This window comes from Coregonus clupeaformis, chromosome 7 (genome assembly GCF_020615455.1).
Source record: "Coregonus clupeaformis isolate EN_2021a chromosome 7, ASM2061545v1, whole genome shotgun sequence".
Lineage (NCBI taxonomy): Eukaryota > Metazoa > Chordata > Actinopteri > Salmoniformes > Salmonidae > Coregonus > Coregonus clupeaformis.
Window position 1 is genome coordinate 4,354,293 of NC_059198.1, and position 23,274 is coordinate 4,377,566.

At 42.7% G+C, this 23,274-nt stretch overlaps 2 protein-coding genes across 2 annotated transcripts in view; one reads left to right on the forward strand and one right to left on the reverse strand.

The window, feature by feature from the left end:
- Positions 1-6,604, forward strand: LOC121568809 (brain protein I3). The gene is made up of 3 exons (XM_041879245.2): positions 1-594; positions 1,016-1,133; positions 4,207-6,604. The coding sequence occupies exons 1-3, from the start codon at positions 429-431 to the stop codon at positions 4,337-4,339; spliced, it is 417 nt and encodes a 138-aa protein (XP_041735179.1). The 5' UTR covers positions 1-428; the 3' UTR covers positions 4,340-6,604.
- A 1,666-nt stretch (positions 6,605-8,270) lies between these two features.
- The window catches only part of LOC121568810 (brain-specific angiogenesis inhibitor 1-associated protein 2-like protein 1), a 65,193-nt gene continuing 50,189 nt past the window's right edge, over positions 8,271-23,274 (reverse strand). Inside the window, exons 10-14 of the mRNA XM_041879247.2 lie at positions 22,958-23,186; positions 20,515-20,577; positions 20,050-20,236; positions 12,594-12,637; positions 8,271-9,835 (exon numbers count right to left, since the gene is read on the reverse strand). Coding sequence (XP_041735181.2) covers positions 9,763-9,835; positions 12,594-12,637; positions 20,050-20,236; positions 20,515-20,577; positions 22,958-23,186 — 596 coding nt within the window. The 3' untranslated portion in view covers positions 8,271-9,762. The remainder of the gene's footprint in view (positions 9,836-12,593; positions 12,638-20,049; positions 20,237-20,514; positions 20,578-22,957; positions 23,187-23,274) is intronic.

Sequence of the window (23,274 nt, forward strand, 5' to 3'; positions counted from 1 at the left end):
CGTTCCATAGCGCGTCACATGATTTGAGTCTTGTGACAATCCAGACAGAAAGGGGCAACGAATTCTGAGTTTACAATTGTTTCTTGAGCACTAGTGATTGGAGAGGTTCTTTTGACAAGAAAGCACATAATGAGGTGATAAGATGGCGATATTTTAGACATTTCCCTGATTTTTATAAGCATCCTCCCTTTCGACTGAACAGTCCGCGATTGTTTCGGGTGGTGCAGTCGGGGACAAAGTTGGCACATGGAGAGAGGCGATAACTTTAATTTTTGCGCGTCGTGTTTTCTTTGTTTTTTTGTACCCATCCGTGCCTGCGAAAGTCGTATGACTCGAGGCAACACCGTCTAAGTAAATCCAATTTGTGTGGAAAGAAGAGGGCCAGCCAAGTCAAAGAAAGAGGAAGATAACTTGAGTACGCAACAGATATGGACAGTAAACCTCTTCTCCAAGACCGTCCTCCCGCTTATGCTAACGTCGTCCCGGGGGCGTATGAATATGGCCAGCAGCACAATTATGGAGCTATCCCCGCCCCAACCCCTGCACCCCCGGGCTTTCAACAGCCGCCGCCGTATCAGTACCCCACTGGCCCAGGCAAGTAGATCACATTGTAGGGTTGTTACCAAACGTCCAAAGCTAGCTCCTGAAGTATGACGTCGTTACGCGCCGATGTGCAAATGCTGGAACCGCAGTAACGTAACTTTTATTTTAGGTTGTATGAACTTGCTGACATTTATAGAGTAGCCTACACACTGTAGACTGTAATAATAATAATTTGGGTGGATGCTTATATTTGTCCTATTTCACACATGTACAAGTGTGTGTTAGAGTAGTCTGTGCTCTATAGGGTACTGGGTTCGTTGTTTTGTTATTTTACTAGTGACAAATACTGTACCTCTCTTGACTGACTGAAACTTGACTGAAACGGAAACTGACACTCATGACTGCCCCTTGTAGTTCAGACCTAGCCTAATTCAACCTCAAACTCCTCTCCTCTCCCCTTGTCCTACCACAGGGTTCCAAGAAGGCCCCAGTGCTCAGATGGGCCCAGCCATAGCCCAGCAGCCCTACCCAGGCACATACACCATCATCCAGCCCTCCGTGGTGGTGGTGGGGGGCTGCCCGGCCTGCAGGTGAGACACCAGCCCCAAACAACACACACATAGTGGGGAGGCATACTGTACGTTGGAAGGGGGCACAGAATTCAACAGAACAACAGTATTGTATCTCTATGGAGGGGGGACTGTCTGGATTTCTGGCAGCATTCAATTCAGTCTGGTTGTTTTATTGTTTTGTTATATTTTAGTAAAGTAACCTTGGACTGCTCAGTTGGTTAACATCACATGATGCACACAATATGTTGTCACCAGGCCGTTTTCACATATGTTGGCGTTGGGGTGATGCAGGAGATGACGAATGAGGTTGGAAAGTGGTGAAATGTTCCATTAAGCTGCTGTTAGCACAGAGCTGAACTCTCTGAAAGTCACAGGGTGTCACAGGCAGAGTAATGATATAACAAGGGTGTAACTAAGGTGATTTAGAAAGAACAAACGAAAGAAAGAAGAGCCGTGTTTGAAACCTTGAGATGAACCACAGTTGGAGGGGGAACCAGATTTGGGAGAAGGTGTAGGGGTCTGCCAAACCAAGACAAGTCAGTAGGCTAATCTGCCATCAAGGAAAGCCTTTTCAGTGTCAGTCAGCAGTGTTCCTGTGGTTGACACATGGTTTCCATGTGTCAAATGACGGTTGTCTTCTGCTCTATCTGTGTCTAAAGCGTGTTCCACAGCATAGCTACATGTGAGCGTCACAACAACAGTATTACACACACTGCACTGTGGCCAGGCAGGCAGGCCTAGTACACGCTAAAGCTGCTGATGTAGGCTAAAGTTTCATTTGGAGAGTTACCGCAGTGGTTTCAATTTGTTTGACTCAACGTCCTTTGTGTCAGCTGCTAAGAACACAGACACGTGACAGGAGAGAGGAAGTTGATTGGCTGTACACTATGTCTGATGCTCTTGAAGAGTCAACGTGCTCTTTATATGAAAAATGTTCAGGGTCGTTTGCCCTAATAAACTTTAAAATGTTTTGCAACAGAAAAGGAGTGTTTCTTATTGGACAAGTCTAGGTAGTCCCTTCCTATTTGTCTGTTTTCTTCAGTTTGGTGCTTAATGAACATGACCCAGCAGCTGTAGTGTCTGTCTTGTGTTGATTTTGTAAAAATAATTTTTTTGGGGTCAAATTTGTATTTTCAAAATGAACATAATAAAAGTCTAATTGTTGATAGAATACACTAATGGCATGTTTCCAATATGAGAATTTACCCCAGTGTTTGGTGTAAATACAGACTTTTGTTTCCACTTCTGAGGCCTGGTCCAAATGAAAGTTAAATAATAGAGCCTGATTTCTAGGAGCGTTAGATTGAGAGTAGAGAGAGACGGCTTGTTTTAGTTTCAGTCACCATTGTTTGCATTGCCAGGTTCAATAAAGGGTTCCAGTCCAGTTTGTGGCCTTGGCACGCTCTGATACTCCGCTGATAAGCACACCCATGACATGTAAATGGCACACAGCAGGGCAGGGGCAGGTTGGCAACACACACACACACACAGCAGGGCAGGGGCAGGTTGGCAACACACACACACACAGCAGGGCAGGGGCAGGTTGGCAACACACACACACAGCAGGGCAGGTTGGCAACACACACACACAGCAGGGCAGGGGCAGGTTGGCAACACACACACACACACACAGCAGGGCAGGGGCAGGTTGGCAACACACACACACAGCAGGGCAGGTTGGCAACACACACACACAGCAGGGCAGGGGCAGGTTGGCAACACACACACACACACACACACACACACACACACACACACACACACACACAGCAGGGCAGGGGCAGGTTGGCAACACACACACACACAGCAGGGCAGGGGCAGGTTGGAAACACACACACACACACACACACAGACAAACACACACACACAGCAGGCAAAACTTTAAAGTCCACATTACATTTGCGCTCCACCTGTTGTTGCTCACATATTTTAGCTGTCCACCATTATTACCCTTAGAAATGATTCTGACTAGAGGAAGTACAGCTACGACCGGAAGTTACTTTTTTTTCGTAGCAGGTTAGGTGAATTTACTCAGCAGGTTAGGATAATTAACGTGGCAGGTTAGGAGACTTAGGTTAAGGTTAGGAAAAGGGTTAGGGCTAGCTAACATGCTCTCCTAATCTGCTACGAAAAGTAACCTCCGGTCACAGCTGTACTCCCTCTAGTCACAACGCTTATAAACACTGTATTTAAATATCTGTCACAAAAAGCACTTCTGATTTTAGCACACCATAATGTGATTGTGATGGGCTAGTATGTGTATTGTGTAATCACTACAGTTCAACATCTAGCATGTTTGGTTCTATACAATGTAGATTTCCTCTAAGGGGAGTTGACAGATGCATTGGACATGATGCTAGTCAGCCAACATGTGGAGTCATAATACCAGGCAGCAGTTCCTGATTGCTGTTAACCCCTGCAGCTCTGTTCCTACTAGCAGCCACTCTGGAGTCAGGGGAACCCAGAGTTAACTCTCTCTCCATGTGATTCCCCAGGTCACACTGTGAGACCACAATGTGCCTTTAGGCTACATACCAGTGTCATGATTATGTTCACGGCTCATACATCTAATAGCACTGCATCTCCAACACTGGACTGTCTGTCTGTGTTACTCTCTGCTCCCTGCATTACCACGGAAACCTAGAAAGCCCAGAGTCACAATGACTGCAAGAAAGTGTAGGCTACTTGTTACTGTTTTCCCATTAGTTCTCTCTCTCTTTTTATTAGTTATATTGCCCCGTGGCAACTTGACACACAACACAATGGTTCAATCTCTACACCAATAGGTGTTCGCTTTCCTGCTCTTGGGTTTTGGGAGGTGGGTACATTGACAAGTCCTCTCTGTCTTAAAAATGGTTTCAGGAGTGTATGGGAATTGAGTTGCTAATTGATGAGTTTAAATGTTTTTGCTTGAATGTGTTACGTATGTAATATGATAATTTAAATAACTTATTATCTCACAAAACCACACAAATCCTTACTTATAGGCAAACATATGTTTTTGCTCAGGTGGCCCTTTTTTGCTCGAGAGCATCACCAGAGGCAAAAATTCCATCTAGCCTCTTTAATGTGTACCTTTATCTTTTTTCAGAGTGGGCGTGCTGGAGGATGACTTCACCTGTCTGGGCATCATGTGTGCCATCTTCTTCTTCCCCCTGGGGATCCTCTTCTGCCTGGCGCTGCGCCAGAGGAGATGTCCCAACTGTGGCGCCACCTTCGGGTAGAAGGACCAAACTGTAGCTAGCTCATCCTCTCACAGCCAAGCTGGTTCTTTTTAACTTTGTTGTTTATAATTATTACAAACTGATGATGCCATGTATTTTCTTACAACGTTTAAGGATTAAGTAGTCGCCACAATGAACTTATAGCCAGCCATTAATTATGATAATATGTGTACATGCTAGGATAGATGATTTAGGAGTATTATCTAGTGAAGAAGCCTGATCTTTGTCTATCTACTGCTGGTGCCTTTATTACTCTATAGAGCAGAAAACACACCAGGGGCCATATTCCACAAAGCGTATCAGAAAAGGTCCTAGGATCCTGTCTAAGCCAAAAACAACTCCCAGCTCAGAGTAGATTTTAGGATGATAAGACACTGCTCAGACAAACTCTGAGCCAGGAGTAAAATCAACTCATAAAAGTTTCTCAGTTGGTAATCACGACAGTTTGAGGTACCGCAAAAGAAGGATAGTGATGACGCTCGTTGACATTTTTGCAAATGATGAAGAATAAGCAATCACGATGAGGCACTGACAGCTGTATAGCACGCTTCAGATAACTACGGTGAATGTGACTGTACATCAGATGTTGCAATGGTAAAACGTTTGATATAATTTGCCTGACACGATCACTTTAAATGTTTCCTAATATGTTGGTTTGCGTAATATTTTTGGGACCATTTCTGATATTTTGAATAATGTGATAGGCATATTGAATCAGTGTTTCACAGCTGTTAAAAGCTGAATGTTGATAAATATTAAAGTTATTTCAGCACACTCCTGTTCAAAAACTCAAAATAGCTTTGGCACACTAGGCATCAAGTCACTTGCCGATAATTTTGCATAAAGCGTTTCAAAAAGGTCTATAATTTTTACCAAACAGAATCAAAGTTAACAGGCTGTAGATGCTTTCAATTGCCCAACCCATAGGCATGCCCAATTTAGGCATCTTGTTTAAAGCGCTAACTTCAAATGACATGATGTAGGTTAATGAAATAATTGAAAGAAAAATGTGTGATTGTTTATTAGCCTAGTGGTTATAAGTATTTAGGCATAGGCTATCATGTGAATTAAGCCTTGTGAAATCATTGTCAAAAGCGCAAGATACAAGGTCTAGATTATTTATGGATCGATCATATAGAAATATCAAACTCCAAAGCAATTGCCTGTCAATGGCCACTGCCTTTTTCTATTACCAAGACACCTGTTGGTAACTCTTAACTGGTTAGGACAGCTCATGAGGTCTCCTAAATATCTGTTGACTAGGTGGGGGACTATTATGACTAGAGGCTTCATGCATAGCTTTTATGTTGACCCATAAGAGTAGGAGTAAAATGTCTCTATTCTCAGCACTTACCACCAAATGTTTTACTCTGAGATGCTTTGTGGATACGCCCCAGGGTAGGAGTGCTGATCTAGGATCACATCCTCCCTGTCGACATAAACCTTGTGCATTATGATTTAAAAGCCAAACTGATCCTAGATTGGCATTCCTACACTGAGGATCTTTGTGAATACAGGCCCAGAATGGGATTGTGATCATTATGTGGCTCAAGACGTGGATCAATAACGGGTATGATTCTGATAGATTGCTTTTATATAGGTCTGCAGACCTCAGAGTTTCTTATTGGACAAGACCAGGTAGTCCCTCCCTGTTTCAGTACATTTTCTACCATTTGCTGCCTAATGAACAGGGATCTCTGTTCCAATATCCTTTAATGTCACACTATAGCATACCACACCACTTAGAACATACATTTTTATTGGGCATGCATTCTAAGTAGCATGGCTATTCGGACATAGCTTAACAGGTTGAAGCGCCCTACACAGGCTGCAGGAGTTCACCCAGGTCAAGTCAGGCACCACGTCTTTGACCTTTGACCTACAACCAAGCAGACTCAGCCGAGGGAGGTGGGGGAAGCAAAGCATGCAGCGAGTTTTTGCATAATACGAGCAGGTTGGCGTGTAATCTCTGGATAATGTGTAGCTATCTTAGTATTCTTCTCAGTGACAACTCAGCCCCCTGCGATCCTCCCTGCAATGGACAATCAACCAAGAATGTCTATCTACCCATATGTCTCTTTACCATCCGTAGGGTATTGTTACTGTCTATGTCCAATTGGTCCATGTCATGTAATAAAATTGTATTATATATGGGGGGGGCGTGTATTTTAAATTGATTTGCTTTGAAACACTACGCACACTGTCATGATGGAGGTCCTTATTTTTTTATAAAAGAGTTATTGTAAATAAAGAAACATGAGTGCGGTACATGTCTTGACTGATATATTTTAACTCTTTATTCCTGGCCAATATTCATAAAGCGTCTCAAAGTAGGAGTGCTGATCTAGGATCAGGTCCCTCTTTCCATTTAATCGTATTAATTATGGTCTAAAAAGCTAAACGGATTCTAGATCAGCGTCCAATCACTTTGTATAAGATAGTCTAGGACAGGGCTCTCCAACCCTGTTCCTGGAGAGCTACCCTCCTGTAGGTTTTCAATTCGACCCCAGTTGTAACTAACCTGGTTCAGCTTATCAACCAGTTAATTATTAGAATCAGAACCGACATCCACAGAGTTGACCATGAATGTGATCTCTGCGAACTTCAGGGAAATTGCCTTAAAAAGGTGTTTTGTCAACAGTGTGCCTTGGATTGAAACCCAGCCTTTATAGTCATGAAGTAACAATGTTATAAATGTTATGACCAATCATATATAATTCACCAATAACAATGTATCATGACAAAGAAGTAACGAGAAGACAAGCAGTGAAATATAATATAGTAATATATATATACAATAAAATATACTGAACAAAAATATAAAACGCAACATGCAACAATTTAAAAGATTTTACTGAGTTACAGTTCATATAAGGAAATCAGTCAACTGAAATTAGTTAATTAAGTCCTAATCTATGGATTTCACATGACTGGGAATACAGATATGCATCTGTTGGTCAAAGATACCTTTGATAAAAAGTAGGGGCGTGGATCAGAAAACCAGTCAGTATCTGGTGTGACCAGCATTTGCCTCATGCAGCACGACATCTCCTTCGCATAGAGTTGATCAGGCTGTTGATTGTGGCCTGTGGAATGTTGTCCCACTCCTCTTCAATGGCTGTACGAAGTTGCTGAATATTGGCGGAAACTGGAACACGCTGTAGTACACGACGATCCAGAGCATCCCAAACATGCTTAATTTGTGACATGTCTGGTGAGTATGCAGGCCATTGAAGAACTGGGACATTTTCAGCTTCTAGGAATTGTGTACAGAACCTTGCGACATGGGGCTGTGCATTATCAGGCTCAAACATGAGGTGATGGCGGCAGATGAATGGCACAACAATGGGCTTCAGGATCTCATCACAGTATCTCTGTGCATTAAAATTGCCATTGATAAAATGTAATTGTGTTCATTGTCCGTAGCTTATGCCTGCCCATACCATAACCCCACCGCCACCATGGGGCACTCTGTTCACAACTTTGACATCAACAAACCACTCGCCTACATGATGCCATACACGTGGTCTGCGGTTGTGAGGCCGGTTGGACGTACTACCAAATTCTCTAAGAAATGAACATTAATTTATCTGGCAACAGCTCTGGTGGACATTCCTGCAGTCAGCATGCCAATTGCACGCTCCCTCAAAACTTGAGACATCTGTGGCATTGTGTTGTGTGACAATTGTGTTGTGTGACATTTTAGAGTGGCCTTTTATTGTCCCCAGCACAAGATGCACTTGTGTAATGATCATGCTGTTAAATCAACTTCTTGATATGCCACACCTGTCAGGGGGATGGATTATTTTGGTAAAAGAGAAATGCCTACTAACAGGGATGTAAATCAATTTGTGCACAACATTTGAGAGAAATAAGCTTTTTATGTTTATGGGAAATTTCTGGGATCTTTTATTTCAGCTCATGAAACATGGGACCAACACTTTACATGCTGCGTTTACATTTTTGTTTAGTGTATATATATATATATATTTTTTTTTTTCATACAGCAACGTTCCCAAACTCAGGGAATACAGGCCCAGAATGGGATTGTGATCATTTTGTGACTCAAGACGTGGATCAATAACGAATCATTTACTTGATAGAATTCCTTTGTTTTGTCATGTTCAATTGAACAGAGGCACAAGTAGATTTTGTGCTCAATGTTACATTCCAATTGCGCCACAACTGGGTATTGTTCAGTTCTGCCACTCCTGAAGCGACTTTTGTTTCATGTAGTCACATTTTAGGATTAATTATGTATTTTTTTTTAATAGACTCGTTGCGTTGGGAAATGTATCGTCACTGTACTGGTATAGGACTATAAGGAGTAGGCAGGGCAGACCAAAGAAAAATAATACAATTAGCCACTAGGTTGAAAATGCCTTCCATGAAGCATGAAGATTAAAAGCAAAATGGCTGCACTGTCTTTGGGAAGTTATGAGGGCACATAATGGAAAACGTTTTAAAACAATTGAAAGTTTCTTATCAAACAATAAGAAACATTCCCTCAAAGGTTTTAGTCTGCTTTCTTCCGTTTGGTGCCTAATGAACACGATCAGGGCTACCTGAATAACAGAGACAGGTGAGAGATGTTTCACAGAATGATTACTGTTGGTATACAGAGTTAAGGTAAACAGGTCTCACATATTCCACTATTAACAGCAGCACTGTATGAACACTTAACTGTAAAACCGATCAGCAAGATGACAATGACACACTCAACCAATCAAATTCGTGTTACACTTCTTGGAAGGAGTTGAGGGGGAAAAAACTATGTGTGCGCTTCCCTTGAATGAGTATAGTTAAATTCGACAGTCGCCAGCTGTTGGTCTTTAGTAATGATAGCAACAATGCAATTGTACATGTCATATTCGAGATACATCAACACAATAACAAGAGCAACACTACCATAAGGACCTCTGAATTGTGATGCATAGGTCCCGTACAGCATACATTCATTCATCTACTGCCCTATGGCAACAAAAGATAATTGACGAGTGATTGAAGAAGCAAAAATAAAAAAATACATTCTGATATTTCAACGGCCCAATCTCAGGCTTTCCTCGACTCCTTTTCTCACACGCCCAGCGAGAACGCATGTAGTATGTCGCATTCATCATCGCCGACAAAAATAGGTCTAGAAAATCTATATATGTGCATCTGTTTACATAAATAAATCCCCCCACCTTCTCAGGGAGAGCGTTTGCAGCAGTAGGGCAACTGTGTTTAAGACAACGTCATTTCAAATGGCATCTGTAAATTACTGGATCTTCTGCACAGCAGCCCACAGTGTCAAGTTGTCCTGTCCACTAGTGTCCGGCCCTGGGTCCATCCGCCTGGAGGTGGGGGGGACAGCGTGGGGTGATGCCCAGCTGGAGGTGCCGCTCCAGGGTAGAGGTGGACAGGAGGGTGGGTCTGGAGGTTTAGATGACTGGGCCTGAGCGGTCGTTGGTGACTGTGGGACGCAGCTTGACTGCGGTGAACGGGTTCCCTCCCCTAGGGAGACAGAGACTGGTTAATACTGGTGTGATTACTTGATTTTATGACACTTGGGCCCTATTTGAACAAACCTAACACAATGGTAAATCTTAGCACTGGCAGGCAGTAGCATTATAGCTTTGGGGTGTGTCAAAAATATTTTTGCTATTTTCACAACCGGAATTATGGGCGCAGTAGCTGGGTAAATCAGAACGTGCTCCATGGCTAAATATGTGTTGCTTCAAGTTGTGTATTTATGGTATTTTATGTATTGCATTGTCATCAACTCCAATTGGAATGTTAGTCTGTTATAGCCTAGTTCATTAAATAGCCTGCCCCATATTTGCTAAATATGTTGAACATGTTTTGCAGTCCACATTGTTGTAGTTGCAGTGCTTCAATATGGAAAAACATTGTTAAACATAGGCTATAGCATTCACACTGATATAGGGGCTAGGCCTACTGTAGATTGCAGTCTGGACATGGACATACCAAACGTAGACAATAAGCAAGATTAAATTCACTAGGCTATTGATAAGGCCTAAAAAGACAGTGTATAGTTTTAATCAAATTCTAATAAAAATTAAACAACTTGTTATAATAGATGTAAAGTCCCCTGTTTTGGGGACATGAGTGGTTCTGGTACCGGTTCCAACTGACATCTTCGCTTATAAATCGATATGTGGACACCATAGATCGAAATGGCTTGCATTGAGTAGTAGCCCTGATTCTCATCTGCCTGTGTGAAGCAGGATGTGTGACACCACTTGAAGCTCGGATGTCCCTCCTACCGTTTCATTCGTTCTTCCGACTGTCCATCAACTCCTGGCTGAACCCTACATCACAGCCACTAACAAGGCATATGCCTGGAATCCTTACATTGTAAGGCAGCAGGAGAAGTGGTTTCATCACTGTAGCACATTCAGAAATCGATTTATAGCCAGTAATCTAAAATAATTAATCGATTTTAAACAAAACACACTTTCTGTTTGTAATAGATGGACAAGATTAATATGAGATGAAAGGCGAGTTCCTAACAAGTAGCCAAGTTAGAGCTCTGTGAGACATTCACATCAGTGGGGGCAGACGTTTTGATCAAGAGAGACCTTTCGAAAATATGCAAATTTGATCTAACACTAAATATAGAAATATGTATTTTACAGTTAAGGAAATCTTAAAGTTAGTCATTTTATAAATTGATGATACTATATTTAGAAAACATATGAGTCATTTCAAGCCTTATTCATATAGTTTTGTTGAATAGGAAATACATCATATAAAATATTTCATATTATCAGAAGTGGCTACAGCTCAGCAATGTATAACTATATTTACCAGAAAGGTGAGATTTGAACCGTTCTTGGAGTATGCAGCATTACTAGTTATTGTTAATGGCCCTCTCATGATAAATAATCACTTTTGGGGATTACGTAGATTACATTTAAGAGGTTAAAATAGGCTATGTCTAAATACAGTTACAGGCACCATAATTGCTCCCTTTGGCCTTATAATACAGACAAGGCAATTTAGACTATGGAGGGTTTTACACTCATCCAAACTTTTCACATGAGCTGGATAAAGATCTAATATAAAGAGAATGGGGGATCGTCCACTCACCGTTATACTGCTCCTAATGTAATGTGTTATAAACATAATGGAACCATCTTACAGATCATATTTGCATTTCTCCAGAAATAGCAGACGAAATTGCATTGCATTCGAGCCATGCACGTTATCACCATAAACCCATGGACGGTGAATATTTTTAATACATCTGGTTTTTAATCAATTAAATGAAAAACGATCAATCTGTTTTTTAAACCAACAACAATATTTCTAAATAGGATCGGGTCAGAAACATATCATAATTCGCTTCTCTCGTTCCATGGCACTGTGTGCACACGTAGGCCTAAATATATTCACGCATAACATTCGCACGTCTATACAAAATACTAGGCTCCTGTCATTTGTATCGTTGCCTATGTGCGAGGCAGATAAAAAAATGCAGCGAAATGCAGGTATGTGAATTGTGAATAATGAAAAAGCATGAGGGCAAAAATGTCAAAGCACTCTCAGTAGGCCATTTAAAACCTGGTTATTCATAGGCTACTTTTGGCTAATGGCCAGGATAAAAAGACGCACCTATGTGATGCAGGTATACTAGCCTTGATTAAGGGGAGAGTAGGCTATGCTTGGTTTGTAATCAAATTAAAGAAATTGGGGGAAAACAATCGTTTTTTTTACGCTTCTAAATACGAAATTCACCGGCACAAAAGGCACATCTCTCCTTCCAAGGGCATTGTGTGTCATGGCTGGATAGGCTGCGCTTCCACTCTCAAAATTCATGGCATTATCATCTGCGTTACTGTTAAGACCTGCTTTTTGTGAGTCTTAAAACTTTCCATTAGCCTGCAAGAAATGGTCACTTTTGCGCATGTTTTTAAGGACCCACCTCAAAAATTGTCACCCCTCCCACTTCAGTGCAAGAAAGCTTATGTTAGACAGGTAAATTGCCGAACTTGGCGTTAGGGCTGGAAAATGCCCGGATTTTACATGACGAAATTGCAAACTAACGTGCATTTGACACTTGCGCCTCCTTAGCGCCAGCCCAAAATAGAACCCTTGCGCTCTGTATGTGGACTACACTGTGGGTAGAGTATATGATTTTGAGTATATGAAAGAAAGAAAGATCGTGTGTCCACACATGTTATTGTGAGTTTAAGATAGATGTGTTAATATTATCTTCATAATCCATATGAGGTGATGCATGACTTACCCGAGAAAATGAGGCATCTTTCCAAACCCATTCAGTTGGGTTCCCTGTAAACAAACCCAAGAGACATCATCAGACCAGATGTACTGTAAATCACAAGACCCATTCACTCTCCATGATGCAATCCAACCCAACAATGGTTGGGTTGGATTCCATCATGGAACTGTACATGCAAAAATATAATTTCCATACCAAATGTACAACATTTCTGGGAGGTGTATGTTTGCATCTGTTGCCCGTGGAGACCACACCACAGACTGCCCCTCATCAGACAGGTTTGGTAGGGTTGACTGGTGAGTGTTGTGACTGTGACAGAGATGACCTGGGTTCAAATGCTATTTAAAATCTTTCAAATACTTTGAGTGATTGCTTGAGTCTGCCTGGAGTGACAAATGGACGTATTTTGCAACTAGACTTTTGAGACTTTTCTGTTGGATACATTGCAACAGGTACTCTCAATAGATATTATTTGAACCCAGGTCTGGTGAGAGGAGAATGCTTCATCACCTCAGAACACTGACACTGGATTATGGGTCTTCTGGAAGGGACGGTGCATTCCAGAATGAAAAACCCATATAAACCTCTCACTCATTATGCCAGTGAAAAGCCAGAGCAGAGTGAAAGTCAAAAGCAGCTATGTTGAGATTAAGTAATCTTCCTGAACTTGTTACATTTAGATGTAACCTTACTGTCTCAATAAAATAAACAAACAAACTAGAATCAATAGTGAAACTGGTGAAATTATGATTTGACCCTATATGCAGTTTCCCAATTCTGGACCTGGGGACCCAAAGGGGTGCACATTTTAGTTTTTGCCCTAGCACTAAAACCCTTGATGCAACTAATCAACTCATCATCACACCTTTGATTAGAATCAGGTGTGTTAGTGCTGGGGCAAAAACGAAAATGTCCACCCCTTTGGGTCCACAGGACCAGGATGGGGAAACACTGTCCTATTGTACTGTGTCGTGATGCGTGGGTTGACTCATAACCTGCAGTCCCCGTGGTTATATCCGCGATTAAATACTGTGGATGAATGGCGGGTGGGTGGCGGGCGGGTTGAATAAATTAATATTTTTAACAGCTTTTAATTTCCTTAAAACTGTAGCTATTGCATTTTCTCCCCAGTCCCTAAATGTCTTTGCTTTGTGAGAGAAGCAGAGATGAAAGAGGAAAGAGTAAACATTCATTCTATCGATTTATGACATCATTCTGGTGAGCAAGGGTTTATTTAGTCTTCTAGGGCAACATATAATGACAGAAGAGAAGCTGCATGTATTTAATTATAGACAAGTTGACTAACAAATAGCATACCAAAATGTCGGAAATTATAAGCAGAAACATAGGCCTATTTAAAAAGGCCCGTCAAAAAATGGTTCCACGCATTTTCTATATTTGCGGGTTAGGGTGGGGTGTGGGCCTCAGATTTGAACTTTATCACATATATTCGGGCGGTTGTGGATGGGTTACTAGCAATTGCGGGTGGGTGCTGGTGAACAAACTGCTGACCCATGCGTCACAGACCCATGGGCGGCGCACAATTGGTCCAGCGTCGTCCAAGGTAGGGGAGGGTTTGGCCGGCAGGGATGTGGGTTTCCCACGGGGGGCCAGTATGATTTTTTAAAATAATAATAACATGTATGCATTCACTAACTGTAAGTTGCTAAATGACCTAAATGTAAAATGTAAATGTAGTACTGTCTCTCACAGCTGTAGTGTTGGGATGCCACCACTAGAGGACAGCATTGGCCCTAGAGAGGGGTAGGACAGGCAAGCAGACAGACTGACAGACGCAGCCAGACAGACATAATGACAGACAGGCAGACAGACATTGACCACAGTGACTGATGTCATAACACCCTCTTGACATCCTGGACAGATGTGTAGTTTTAATCCTAGACCTAATCAGACTGAGTGCAGGGTGTCAGTGCACGCACACACACACACACACACACACAGAGACACACACACACACACGCACACACGCACACACACACACACACACAGGTCATTTCTCTCTTGACACTTTCTTACACATTCCTCTAGTACCTCTGCTCTCGCTATGTCAATCTCGTTTCTCTTTCTGTGTCCATCGGTTTCTCTGTATTCATCTGCCTCACTTCCTACACAAAGGGCAGAACCAGCATTTTTCTCATGGTGACAGAGCATTCCTATGTAACCCCCCCCCCCCCCCCCACCCCTCCCTCCCTCTTTCCCGCCCTCCCCTTCTTCAAATTCCCTCCACTCATTCCCTTTCTCCAGCCAAATCTGCTGAATGGGGAAAATACTTATCTCTATCCTTACGGCACTGGTCATACTAACACAATAAAGACCTGGGTCCTGGAGTTTGTAACAGCAGAGTTGTGGGTTTGATTCCTGCATGAGCCACATATAGTGAATATGTGTTAAGCGTCTGTTAAATGACCACATTATCAGTATTAAACATGATGAACAGACCTAGTAGTGTCCCAAAGGGGATGAAGAGAAGTGAGTGAGTAATCCCAGTAATGAAGTAACTATAATCCCATTCACAGGGACAGAGCTATACATGGCTGGTAGTCTAGAATGAATGACTCACACCTACACACAGTCCAGTCACGACACACACACACCTACATACACAGAGGAACTCCACTTGTCGTGCTCTCACCTACACACAGAGAAACGGGAAGTGTTGTTCAAACTCACCTACACAGCTAGTTATTCTTTTCATTGTACGGAAAAACATTCACAGCATGCTATTCACTTACACACACACACACACACACCCTGTGTTTACCTACACACACCCCACCCCCTGTGTTCACCTACCCACACCCCACCCCCTGTGTTCACCTACCCACACCCCACCCTGTGTTCACCTACCCACACCCCACCCTGTGTTCACCTACCCACACCCCACCCTGTGTTCACCTACCCACACCCCACCCTGTGTTTACCTACCCGAGCCCTGGTCAAATGTAGTTTACTATATAGGGAATAGGGTGCCGTTTGGGAGCATCCCAGAGCAGTGTCCACCACCTCAACCCCCGCTCTATCTCTGTGTGTTGTTTGATGAATAGGAACAGAGCAGATTGGTGTAGCCCAGCACTGTTAAATGCAATGTGTTTTGTTGGTAAAACATGCTAATATTGATGTTCCGGAACTCATTGACTGTCTGTCTGACTGACTGACTCATACAGCATGAATGGAGGATAAGTTCCTACTAGAATCAGAATCACGCACTGGGAGAGAGATGGGGGGCCGGGGCAGAGAGAAAGAGGGAGAGGTAGGGCATGGAGTGGGGGAGAGAGAAACAATGAAAGATAGAGACAGAGAGAGACAGAGAGAAAGTTGAGAAAAGAAGAGGGAGCGAGATTGAAAGAGCGAGGGAAGTCAGACAGGGAAAGAGAGAGGGGAGAGGCAGAGAGAGACAGAAAGAGAAAGAGAAGGAGGGGTGTCAGGTTCCAAGTGTCAGGTTCACCCCGAGTGGAATTCCATCGGAAGGCTATGCCTGAGCCGTGCCACCGGCTGTATGTACACTGAGTGTACAAAACATTATGAACACCACCTTCCATGACATAGACTGACCAGGTGAAAGATATGATCTGTTATTGATGTCACTTGTTAAATCCACTTCAAATCAGTGTAGATGAAGGGGAGGAGACAGGTTAAAGAATGATTTTTAAGCCTTGAGACAATTGAGACATGGATTGTGTATGTGTGCCATTCAGAGGGTGACTGGGCAAGACAAAATATTTAAGTGCCTTTGAACGGGGTATGGTAGTAGGTGCCAGATGCACCGGTTTGTGTCAAGAATGGTCCACCACCCAATGGACACCCAGCCAACTTGACACAACTGTGGGAAGCATTGGAGTCAACATGGGCCAGCATCCCTGTAGAACACTTTTGACACCTTGTAGAGTCCATGCCCCGACGAATTGAAGCTGTTCCTAATGTTTTGTACACTCCGTGTACACTGACAGCCAGGCGTGATAGTGGCCACACACACACACACACAGCACACGTGCACACACACACACACGGCCGGAGTCGGGACACAGCAGAGTGTAGCCTAATGAATATTTCACCGTAGAGAAAGAAAAGAGAAGTTGAGAAGTGTATTGTCTTTCCCAGGCTTCTCCATTCAACCTCTCACACAGGAGGGCCAAACGTCACAAATCACAACCACAACCTGCCCTCTCTGGGTCACCAGTAACCTGTCCAGCGACGAGGGCATTAGCAGCTTATGTTTCCTCCTGTTGCTATTTGTAGTGTGTATGTGATGAACGGGATGTCCAGCCTGTACTGTAGCTACAGCTAATTACACTAAAAGTAGTCTCTTGTGACAGACGTCATCGAGTAGTGGGAGATGTGATTCTGGGTGCTGACATTACACTAAAAGGAGAGCCAGGGTAGCGAGGGTTAGATCACGTCACATTAAAGAGGAACTGACGGCCCCAGGACCAACTGAACACAATGCAGGGCTTCTCTATGTCTTTTAGGGGGTTTAAGGAGTCTGGCTTCAATAGCGGTTTCTGCTTTAGTGAAATGGGCTGGAGGGATCCTGCATAGCTTTACAGTAACTGTGACTTTAGACTACTTTCACTGCTTGCTTGGTTCTCTGTAGCTGTGAGGAGCAGGAGACGGAGTCTCTCTGTTTGTATGCCTTCACCCAAACCAACGCCAGCAGGTGTTTAGGGGCCTGGCTACTTACCATTAATTTCCATACAGCCAGGATCGGAAAGCACAAACAACCTCGGATTGGCCTTTGCACTTTGAAAACCCACAACTTTGACTGAAGGCTTTGCATACATGCAAAAGCAAGAGTTGATTGAGAGCATTGCTAGAGTGTAGGTTGAGCGTTAGACACGCATGGCGTGACCCACACAAGGAGTCAGACATGAGGAGAGGGCCAGGTAGGAAGACATCCTTCTGCCACCATGGCAGGTATTTACTCCACATCATTACAGATGATAATAGGCCATTATAAAGGGATAATACTTGTCAGGCTCATTTACATTTTAGTCATTTAGCAGACGCTCTTATCCAGAGCGACTTACAGTTAGTGCATTCATCTTAAGATAGCTAGGCTCATGATGAGTCTTACAATGCATTGTAACTACTTTACACATGCAGGTATCACCAACACTTCTCTGTCATTCAAAACTACTGTATTTCGGCTTTGAAAACCTCCAGGCTCAGCCCTGTCCCTACTCCACCGCAGTTCAGCAGCCCCTTAGTGGGGCAGAGGCTCCCAGACGCTAGGGTGTCTGACAGCTGGGAAATACTGTATTACTATACTGTATTACTATACTATACTGTATTACTATACTGTATTACTATCCTATACTGTATTACTATACGGTATTACTATACTGTATTACTATACTATATTACTATACTATATTACTATACTGTATTCCTATACTATACTGTATTACTATACTGTATTACTATACTATACTGTATTACTATACTATACTATATTACTATACTGTATTACTATACTGTACTACTATACTATACTGTATTACTATACTATACTGTATTACTATACTGTATTACTATACTATACTGTATTACTATACTATACTATAATACTATACTGTATTACTATACTGTATTACTATACTATACTATATTACTATACTGTATTACTATACTGTATTACTATACTATACTGTATTACTATACTGTATTACTATACTATACTGTATTACTATACTATACTATATTACTATACTGTATTACTATACTATATTACTATACTATACTGTATTACTATACTATACTGTATTACTATACTATATTACTATACTGTATTCCTATACTATACTGTATTACTATACTATACTGTATTACTATACTATACTATATTACTATACTATATTACTATACTGTATTACTATACTATACTATATTACTATACTATACTGTATTACTATATTATACTGTATTACTATACTATACTGGCTCCAGGGGAAATCCTATTTACAGGTGTGTCTTATCCACAATCCAGTGATGTAATATAGTTGATATCTATGGTCTTATACAATGCTATGATCTGCTATACTGTACCATACAGTAACATCTTATCCTATCCAATGCAGTTTTCAAAGATACGAGGAGGCATCAAATACTGTATAGACAACCTTTAGGGAATTGGGATGTGCTAATGGTTTAATGTGGCTTGTAATCAGTAAGAGATGTTATTATTAAGTATTGTTAAGGTGTTATATAGGTGTTATTAAAATAAACTACATATTCTTATGCGCTGACAGGCAGCACATGTAAACATCAGCCAACTCTCTTTTTTTTTTTTGCCGGGCATATATAAACAAGCATCTCTTGTTTACACAACTGACAATGGAGAAGGACTAAAACTATCCGAAACCTCAGATAAGGTCAGGTAGCTAGTGACTGTCTAGTACTAAGTATCAGCTCTGGTCAGGTAGCTATTTACTGTACAGTACTAAGTATCAGCTCTGGTCAGGTAGCTAGTGACTGTACAGTACTAAGTATCAGCTCTGGTCAGGTAGCTAGTGACTGTACAGTACTAAGTATCAGCTCTGGTCAGGTAGCTAGTGACTGTACAGTACTAAGTATCAGCTCTGGTCAGGTAGCTAGTGACTGTACAGTACTAAGTATCAGCTCTGGTCAGGTAGCTAGTGACTGTACAGTACTAAGTATCAGCTCTGGTCAGGTAGCTAGTGACTGTACAGTACTAAGTATCAGCTCTGGTCAGGTAGCTAGTGACTGTACAGTACTAAGTATCAGCTCTGGTCAGGTTAGCTAGTGACTGTACAGTACTAAGTATCAGCTCTGGTCAGGTAGCTAGTGACTGTACAGTACTAAGTATCAGCTCTGGTCAGGTAGCTAGTGACTGTACAGTACTAAGTATCAGCTCTGGTCAGGTAGCTAGTGACTGTACAGTACTAAGTATCAGCTCTGGTCAGGTTAGCTAGTGACTGTACAGTACTAAGTATCAGCTCTGGTCAGGTAGCTAGTGACTGTACAGTACTAAGTATCAGCTCTGGTCAGGTAGCTAGTGACTGTACAGTACTAAGTATCAGCTCTGGTCAGGTAGCTAGTGACTGTACAGTACTAAGTATCAGCTCTGGTCAGGTAGCTAGTGACTGTACAGTACTAAGTATCAGCTCTGGTCAGGTTAGCTAGTGACTGTACAGTACTAAGTATCAGCTCTGGTCAGGTAGCTAGTGACTGTACAGTACTAAGTATCAGCTCTGGTCAGGTAGCTAGTGACTGTACAGTACTAAGTATCAGCTCTGGTCAGGTTAGCTAGTGACTGTACAGTACTAAGTATCAGCTCTGGTCAGGTTAGCTAGTGACTGTACAGTACTAAGTATCAGCTCTGGTCAGGTTAGCTAGTGACTGTACAGTACTAAGTATCAGCTCTGGTCAGGTTAGCTAGTGACTGTACAGTACTAAGTATCAGCTCTGACAGGCTCTGACTGACCGTGTGTACAGAAGAGCCGGAGGAGGCGGAGAGGGAGGGTGAGTGCTGCTTGCTGCCCGGGAGGACACTCCTCTTGGGGAAGTCGCTGTAGTCAGGAGGGGGGAGGACCATGGAGGAATCGTCTGTCTCTGTGTCCTGGTGCAGCAGGTTCACCACGCTCTTACTGCGCATGGGAGGAGCCCCCACACTGTGGAGAGAGGGGAGAAAGGGAGAGAGGGGGAGAGGGGGGAGAAAGGGAGAGAGGGGGATAGGGGAAGGCAGGAGGGGGGATAGAGAGAGGGAAGGAAAGAGAGAAGGAAGGAGAGGAGGGAGGGAGAAGGAAGGAAGAGGGAGGAAGGGAGTTCTGATCAGCAAAGGTCATCAGACTAGGAGAGTAGAGAACAAACTATGGGACAACAAGTATGGATCAAACCTGTGTGTGTGTGTGTGTGTATGTGTGTGTTTGTGCCTGAGTGGTCCCCTTACCTGTTGTTATTCACTATTGGCTCTGAATATGCCCGGCAATAGGATGATGGAAACCATCCCCTCCTGGAACACAGACAGAGAGAGAGAGACAGAGAGAGAGAAAGACAGAGAACACAGACAGAGAGACAGAGAGATGGAGAGAGATGCAGGTGATTACTCCCATCTCCCCCGCTTTTTTCTACAGTTCCCTGAATAACCCTAAGTACACAATCCCCCACAATCCTCTGGAACCTGCTTCTCTACACAACACTCCATCATGCAGTAGCTGAATAGAATCCTGTTTCTCAGGATTCTGTATCTTCAACCTCTCTATAGCTGTCTAACAGGTGGTGAGATAGACGTGAGGCCATTATGGTAGAATAAAGTGGATAATCAGCATTATAGGCCTCTTAATTACAGCGTTTCTGCACCTCTCTGTGGGAAATTTAAGCAATCAATGCACCGATGCATGGAATACAAAACTGCCAATTTCGTGTTGCTCTCTCCACCGGGCACCATTATCATATTTCAGTGCATCTGGTTTCATTTGACCATTTTGAATGGAACATGTTCTTGAGGGAAATATGGTTTTATCTTTAATAACACATTTCTCCCCTGTTGAATATTGATTTTCTTCCTTTGCAGTGTGGCTCATATGAATCACATGATATATCATAATATTTTTGAAAATTATTCAATTAATGAATTAATGAATTGAGTTATCATGTTGTGGCATTGTGTGAAATGTATTTATTGAGCTGTAGCGTTCTCACAAAGGTTCGCTGAATCATTGTAGGTGTCATAGCTCATAGGAGAGACTTTTCCAGGGGGGGAAAAAACTCAAGTTAAGTTTTAAACATGACTGGATAGCCACTAACTCTATGTAACATTAATGGCTCAACTCTGACTCTACAATCTAACAGAGACATTCAGAGAATTGCCTGACCGAACAAAACAGGGTCATCACAGTTGATGAGAGACTTAACAAAATGGTACTCTACAAGTCATTTCAGTGTAAGTTCATTGATGTAGTGTAAACTGGTGCAATACGGTGACAGTTGAGAGGGTGCTACCATGACTAATACTTCAACAGTATGATGTTCCAGATAAAGTAACTCAAAAACATGGGTCTAACACAAGCAATTTACTCTGTTTTCACCCAAAGCAAACATATTAGAAATATGGTAACAATATGTGTTCAAGAAATTCCTCTCACTATCACCACTTCAGTGGAGCGAATTTGAGTCGTTTGGACAAATCATTGACTCCATACAAATCCCTGTGAGAAATGTTAATATTTGTCCATTTGTTCATTGGGCTTGAGAATGGGCGGCTGGGTGCGGCCAGTGTTTAACTAGAATACATAAAGGCTGACATACTGTATCAACTTCCAGCTTCCCTTTAAACCCTTTTAAAAGCACCGCAGTGAATCCTGCTGTAGGGTTTAGGTAGTGATCACATTTCACTAGCCTGATCCCAGATATTTTTGTGGGATCTTGCCAGCTCATGTGGTCATTGATGACCGTAGAAATTGCCAAGAAAGCACAAACAGATCTGGAACCAGGCTAACATTTCACATTTCTCTCATTCTCTCAGTCTGCTGACTCAAAGGGTATCAAATAATCAGAGATGACAGACTTTTGTCAAATAGCCTTGTGAACACAATGAATATATAATTAATTATGCACGTTTTCACAGGATATTAATTAAATGTATTTAATTCCTGTCCATGACACTCTTCATCACACTATGGTGGTGGTGGAGGGATACATGTGGATGTTATCAGTGTGTGTTGCTAGGTGACTGACCTAGATTCATCACTCTGGCTGAGGTGTGACAGATAGGTGTTTCATCAACTCAATGACATCACACTGCAGGGACCTACCTCCACAAGAATACTACACTGTATCATTGGCACATATCTAGGCAACATCCCAAAAGCTACCCTATTCCCAAAAGCCACCCTATTTAGTGCACTGCTTTTGACCTATATTATCTGTATAGAACATGTACAGGATCATGTCAGGAATACAACACCTTTTTAAAGTTCATATTGAGCAACTTCACTACGACTTGATTCAGCGAAAACATCAAAGAGGTTAATTTGGCTGTGAATCTCTCTCTCTCTCCTTTCTCTTCCTCTCCCCCCACTCCTTCCCCTCTCTCCTCCTCTCCTTCTGTCTCTGTCTGTGTTTCTCTGCCTCCAGCAGTGCGCTGATTGTATTCCCCAGTGAGTGCCGGCTCCCAGGCAGTACTTAGCGATCCCAGAGCACGGCGCCCAGCCAGCCCCATCTGGGGTGGTCCAGTTAAGGAGAGCTCAATCAAAATCAACATCTAATCAACCAGCAGGTTACTGTAGGACAGGAACTACCACATGTACACAGCAGCTGGCGGTGTGTGTGTGTGTGTGTGTGTGTGTGTGTGTGTGTCACTGTATGTAAGTGTGTCTCTCTCTCTAACTTACTGCCTGGTCTTCTCCAGTTCTCCGTAGAGCCATCCATCCCTCTCATCAGGTATGAGCAGGGTGATGATGTCTCCCTCGTCAAAACTGAGCAGCGTAGCGTTGGTCCCAGAGGTGTGGGGGAAGATGGTGCGGACCCTGGGTCTCTTCACAATGTTGTTGAGTCCTGTGGCCACAGACACTGACCTGGGACCTAGACCGCCACTCTCCTCCCCTCCATTGTCCCTGTAGTCTGGAGAGAGAGGGAGAGAGAGAGAAGGGTTAATATACAGACACAGGTCCATGCATGCACGCACATACAAATACACACAACTGCGACC